The following is a 6159-nucleotide window of genomic DNA, read 5'->3' on the forward strand; positions in this document are numbered from 1 at the left end:
GGACCTCTTTAGCAAACATCACAAAAATTGGGTATGGACATTATTGACAATCCAATAAAATGTTTGTTGCATTCCACCAACCGTATATGGTATTTATACTGTGAGGTCAATATCAGTGTTCAGATGTGTGTCTGAGACGATATAACTATACCCAGCAGCTTGTCTGTCATTTTAGATTTCTCACTCAGCAGCTTGATGTGTTTTAAACAGCCTCTAGCCCAGTCAGTCTATATGGCTGAAATAAATGTTTACTGAATCGGTTTGAGAATACGGTCCAAATTTGTAGTGCTATCATACTACTACACTGTTGGCGCGAGGAACACAAGAATTTCGCTACACCCGCAATAACATCTGCTAAATATGTGTATGTGACCAATACAATTTGATTTGATCATTACTGTAGGAGTGTTAAACTCATGGCCATAGACCCTAACCCATCTCTCTCTCCCCAGGCAACTGTGGGTTTAGGGTTAACTCTATCTGACCCCATCGATCTGTCTCTTCCCCCCAGGTGGCTGCGAGGTGGACCTGGCTCGGTTCTTCCAGCTGATTAATGACATGGGTGGCATGCAGCAGGTTATGGACCTGAAGAAGTGGAGTAAACTGGCTGATCTGCTGCGGATCCCCAAGTCAGCCCAGGACCGGCTGGCCAAGCTGCAGGAGTCCTACCTCCAGTACCTGCTGTCCTATGACTCTCTGTCCCTAGAGGAGCACCGGCGCCTGGAGAGGGAGGTGCTGCAGGAGAAGGAGGGCCTGGAGCGCCGCAGGGGGCCCCTGGAGGGCCACACAGAGAGGAGCCTGACACTGCCACGCTACGAGCCCAAGAACGGGCTGGTCGGCAGTCTGGTGCAGCACAGCAACGGTCAGCTGTGCAGCCGTCTGAAGGAGCTGGACAGTCAGCAGCTCAAGGTGGGACGCCGGAGGCTGTTCTCTCAGGAAAAGAGGAATGGGGAAATGACACAGCAGGAGGAAGATGAGGAGGAGGAGAAGGGGGTTCTCAGCGACCAGCACAAGTGTATTTACAAGGTGATGCAAGGGCAACAACTTTGCACATCCTTTTTAAATGAGTGTTTTTGTTCATTATTCTCATGCTCTGCTCATGCTACAAGGCAAACCTGGTAGTGTAGCTCCAGTCTTCCTGTTTGTCTGCCTGCTCTGTTCTGTTCTAGCTGATGGAATGTAGGTCAGTGCTGAGCTGGGTGAAATGGACCCACAGAGAGCAGGCCACTGCCTCTCTACTCAACATCGTTCTGATCTGCCTCTGTTACCCCTGCCCAGACATCGAGACACACACACACACACACACCACAGCTTCGTGACCCAGATGTTGCCCCTGCTGCTCTTCTCATGGAAGAGCCTGAGTGTTGTGTTGTTTCTAACCGTCTCCTTCCTCTGAACCTGTCTGATCATGACATCTCAAACACTGTTCTAGTCTGGATTCCATTTCAATCTTTTCCCTCTTGTAACCAAATCCCCAACACAAGCAGACCCATGAGATGTGAGTTCAGTACAGTAACCTAGCTCTCACATAGAAGAGGGGTGAGGAGAGGGTGTATTTCAGCGGGGTATTAAATCCAGGGACGGTACAGGCAGATTTATAGACTATCAACACCCCTCCATTCTGAGGTGTCCCGGCGAAGGTTCATAATAACTAGTCAAGCTCGGAAACTTTCAGGACAGACATGCAGCTGCAGAGACTTGCGATACAGTACGTGCGTTTACAGGGTACCTGACTTTGTTTGATGCTAGCTGTACTGTCCTGATGTGGCTTCTCTTGTTGCAGGGGAAATCTGTATCGCTCACCAACTTCTTCAGGATAGCCAGGAACACCATGATCATGTGCTTTAACAAAGCGCCTGGGGCTGCTGAGGTCGAGGTAAGAATGGAACTAGTCTCAATCCCTACTGGCCTTCATGTAGAGGTCAGCTCACTACTGTAGCATTCCATTGACCTCCATTTATTAGTCACTGTACATTTTTGTTTTGTTCAGTATGCAGATTTATCTATCACTTCTCCTATTTGTCTTCCTTTACAGCAAGAATACTGGAGGATAGTGGAGCAGAGGCACTGCCATGTGGCAGTGCATTATGGGAAAGTGGACACCAACACACACGGAAGTGGCTTCCCCGTGGGAAAGTCAGAGCCATTTTCTAAGTAAGAACCCAATGTCATCACACCCTAAACACAGTAATACGTGGTGTAATAACCATTAGAGTTAAAAAATATATCTCTTGACTGGCCACTGTGTAATGACTGTTCTTCTCTCCGTTTCAGACATGGATGGAACCTCACTGTCCTCCCTAATAATTCTGGATCCATTCTGCGGCATCTTGGAGCTGTGCCCGGTGAGATATCCAACCCGTCATCCTCACCCCTGAGGCACACGTCTTTCTGAGACAATGTGATGCCTGTTGTGGTGTCTGCTATGTAAAAACAGACTTTTCTCTCCCCGTAGGGGTCACCATTCCTTGGCTGAACATTGGCATGGTCTTTTCTACCTCATGCTGGTCTCGAGACCAAAACCGCCTTCCATACATTGATTACTTACACACTGGTGCTGACTGCATTTGGTAAGTATCCCAACATGACCACCTCTGGGTCTCTCTTCCTCCTCACAGGTACATGTGTACTGTACAAAGACATGTGGTTTTTCTAAGGTGACATGGAATACGTGATATAAAACATAATGCCATTGATAACTCAGATCAGACTTGTAATTAGCTGATCAAATTCCAACTTCATTGAACACACGCCAGTCTTTTGAAAATATGTATTGATACCAAAGTGTCTCTCATTAAAGCTACATTTACTTACAACAAGAAATGACTGGGTGTCAGCGAAAGCCACAGGCGTTAGTGTGTTGTGTATTGACCTGTTATGAAGGCAATGTTTAATCTCTTTGCATTAGCCCAACTTGAATGTAATGGTAATGAAGGGTTTGAGAAAGGGCGGTGGCTCTAGACATCCACCAGCCCAACCCCTCCCTCCCCATGTGTGCTACCTGCCCATTGGTGGTGACACAGGTGAGTAGAAATGTGCTAGGAGGTTCCTGAGATGAAGGCAAGTCATAATCATCATAATTGACTGCCTGCTATCTTGAAGTATGAATGTTCCACTCATCTTTTCATTCTGTCTGAATGTCTGAAAGTTACAGGAAGTGCTAATTTGGGATGCCCTAGGACAAGCATAAGTCTGTTACACTATTCCCAGAGTACTTAGTTGTCCAGTGAGTCTGTTAAAAAGAGGTCTCATTCTAATATGCAATCCACATCCTCCATTTGACAGATGAAACCACAGACAGACAGACAGCTCTACCTGCAGTCTGTCTACAGGCTATGATCCCCACAGGAAAGCCACCTCTTTAGGATCTCATTCTCGCTCTCAATCTTTCTCTAACCTTTTGAGGCAGAGCGTAAGCACAGACCGACCTAACTCTGACTGTTCAAAGCTGAGGGGTTACACAGCACAGCCGATGTCCAGCATAACACACACTCTTGCATGAGCCTGATTGGTCCTCTCTCGCCCTACCAGGTATTCTATTCCTGCTGAGGAGAAGGTGAAGCTTGACAAGGTGGTTCACACACTGCTGCAGGCCAACGGGACCCCTGGGCTGGAGATGCTGGAGAAGAACATCATGATCTCTCCAGAGGTGCTTTGTCGAGAGGGTATCAAGGTCCACCGCACCGTCCAGCAGAGCGGTCAGTTCGTGGTCTGCTTCCCCGGGACCTTTGTGTCCAAGGTCTGCTGTGGCTATAGTGTGTCGGAAACTGTGCATTTTGCCACCCCACAGTGGATGAACCTGGGATATGAGGCTGCTAAGGTGAGTCTGAAGCCGGAGCTGCCACCCTGTGGCCATTTAGAGACATAGCTCATTGTCTGCCACAGTGTCTCTATTTATTTTGATTTAACCAGGCAAGTCAGTTAAGAACAAATTCTTATTTTACAATGACTGCCTACCACGGCCAAACCCTCCCCTAACCCAGACGATGCTGGGCCAATTGTGCGCCGCCCTAATTGTGCGCCGCCCTAATTGTGCGCCGCCCTATGGGACTCCAGATCACGGTTGTGATATAGCCTGGGATCGAACTAGGGTCTGTATTAACGCCTCTAGCACTGAGATGCAGTGCCTTAGACCGCTGCGCCACTCGGGAGCCCTAGCCTAACCCTGTTCCTGGAGAGCTACTGCATCCTGTAGGTTTTGGCTTCAAATGTAATTTAGCACACCTGATTCTAATAATTAGGTTGTTGATAAGATTAATCCGGTTAGTTACAACTGGGGTTGGAGCTGAAACCTACAGGAGGGTATTGTAGCTTTCCAGGAACAGGGTTAGGCAGCACTGCTCTACAGTCTATACAGGTTTTTGTTCCTGTTGATTAGTGTAGTGTCATGTGTAATCTGGTTGATACAAAAGGCTGTAGGATATTCTGTCAATGTTCTGTGTTAACGCAGTGTCTCTCTGCCTTCCCACTGTAGGACCTGAAATGCCGGCACATAGCCAAACCCTTCTCCATGGAGAAGTTACTCTACCAGATCGCCACGGCCGAATCCAAACGCGAGAACGGGCACATTCTGACTACGATCTCCGCCCTTCTCAAAGACCTCAGGTCGGTAGCCATGGAAACCGGGCACATAAAAACATGGATGCTGTCACGGCCTTGTTCTTCATCCTCTGTTGCCGTGCCAGTATGATCAAAGACATAGCTCAGTCGAACTATGCTCAAAGCCAAGTTGAAAATATCCCAAAATCTTCTGTTTCAAATACACTCCATGATTTAATGTGTGGGCTTACTGTCTATGTCAGGGCGGAAAGACCTTTAGAACTGTTTGCTGTACTGAGCTTTAATCACAACGTTGTGAATTGTCGTGTTCTGAATCACTGAGTTGTTGCTCCGCTCTAATAGGAACATAGAGATGAGACAACGGCAGGAACTGTACGAGGCAGGGCTTCTGTCCTCTGCCCGCTACGGAACACATGATAACAGCCTGTTGCCCGGTGATGGACGCAAGAAACCCAGGAAGTGGCTGGCGCTGGAGTCGTCAGAGAGACGCTGCCAGACTTGCCAACACCTCTGCTACCTGTCCATGGTGAGAGCTGGCCCATGGGGAATAATGCTAGGTTTCATTTGGGTCGGGACTAGAGCTAGTGCTGGGCAAGGTAACCGGGCGTTGGGCCAATAACCAAATGGTCGCTGGTTCGAATCCATAAGCTGACTTGGTGACAAATCTGTCCATGTGCTCTTGAGCAAGGCACTTGACCCTAATTGCTCCTGTGCGTCGCTCTGGATAAGAACGTCTGCTAAATGGTTTAAATGTAAAGATGAATTTAGTTTACCATTCCATGAAAAATGTGTTGAATTCTGAGTTGTGATGTCCATCCCAGGTGGTCCAGGAGAATGAGAACGTTGTCTTCTGTTTGGAGTGTGCTTTGAGATACGTGGAGAATCACAAGTCCTGCAGAGGCCTCAAGATGATGTATCGTTACGATGAGGTAAGATTCCATCCCAGCAAACCGGGAGCATTCCCAGGACATTAGCTAACATTCCCATTAAGGGCTCTATTCAATTTATCGCTGAAGCGATGGAAAATGATCATAACATTTCTGATTGAGCCATCGTATGCAGCATTTAACATGAATACTGTCTCTGCCGCCGTGGGAACATTGCCTCTAAATTGGGCTTTAAGACTGAACTTCCACGATACGGATTGAATAGAGGCATAAGTTCTAGTTCGGCTTTTATCGAACATTATGATGAAAACATTAAATGTTTTAGATAGAAAAAAAGATGTTTTTTTATGTTTTAAATGAAATATCCTTTGAATGTCTTCCTAACATTCACAAAAATGTTGTCCACAACATCTGTAACAACCCGCACAGAACATTCCCCTAAGTTTCTTATGTTTCCAGGTAATGTAATAAATGTGTTCTGGAAACGGTCTTGCAATCAGGTGAATGTTTTATGCAAAAATGGTATAATCATCAGCACAACTGGACAGTTTTTGTGTCATTGCTGGGATGACCCGCTCTTATCTGGGTAGAATTGATCAGAACCTTCAACAGCGGAGTGGTGTAACGTGCAATGTTTGGATAAATATGATATTTGTTAATTTATAGTGTATGTGTTATAATGCACTGTGTTCATTATAACACACATGTTCTG

General features: G+C 46.7%; 1 protein-coding gene across 2 annotated transcripts in view; it reads left to right on the plus strand.

Annotated features, from left to right (window-relative positions):
- Positions 1-6159, plus strand: part of LOC109875556 (protein Jumonji) — an 81285-nt gene that overhangs the window by 72899 nt on the left and 2227 nt on the right. For both annotated transcript variants that reach the window (XM_020467900.2, XM_020467899.2), the window contains 9 exons: positions 512-1026; positions 1784-1876; positions 2036-2154; positions 2275-2345; positions 2456-2570; positions 3532-3820; positions 4475-4605; positions 4903-5086; positions 5382-5489. In XM_020467900.2, coding sequence (XP_020323489.1) covers positions 512-1026; positions 1784-1876; positions 2036-2154; positions 2275-2345; positions 2456-2570; positions 3532-3820; positions 4475-4605; positions 4903-5086; positions 5382-5489 — 1625 coding nt within the window. The remainder of the gene's footprint in view (positions 1-511; positions 1027-1783; positions 1877-2035; positions 2155-2274; positions 2346-2455; positions 2571-3531; positions 3821-4474; positions 4606-4902; positions 5087-5381; positions 5490-6159) is intronic.

This window comes from Oncorhynchus kisutch, linkage group LG17 (genome assembly GCF_002021735.2).
Source record: "Oncorhynchus kisutch isolate 150728-3 linkage group LG17, Okis_V2, whole genome shotgun sequence".
NCBI classification, from domain to species: Eukaryota; Metazoa; Chordata; class Actinopteri; order Salmoniformes; family Salmonidae; genus Oncorhynchus; species Oncorhynchus kisutch.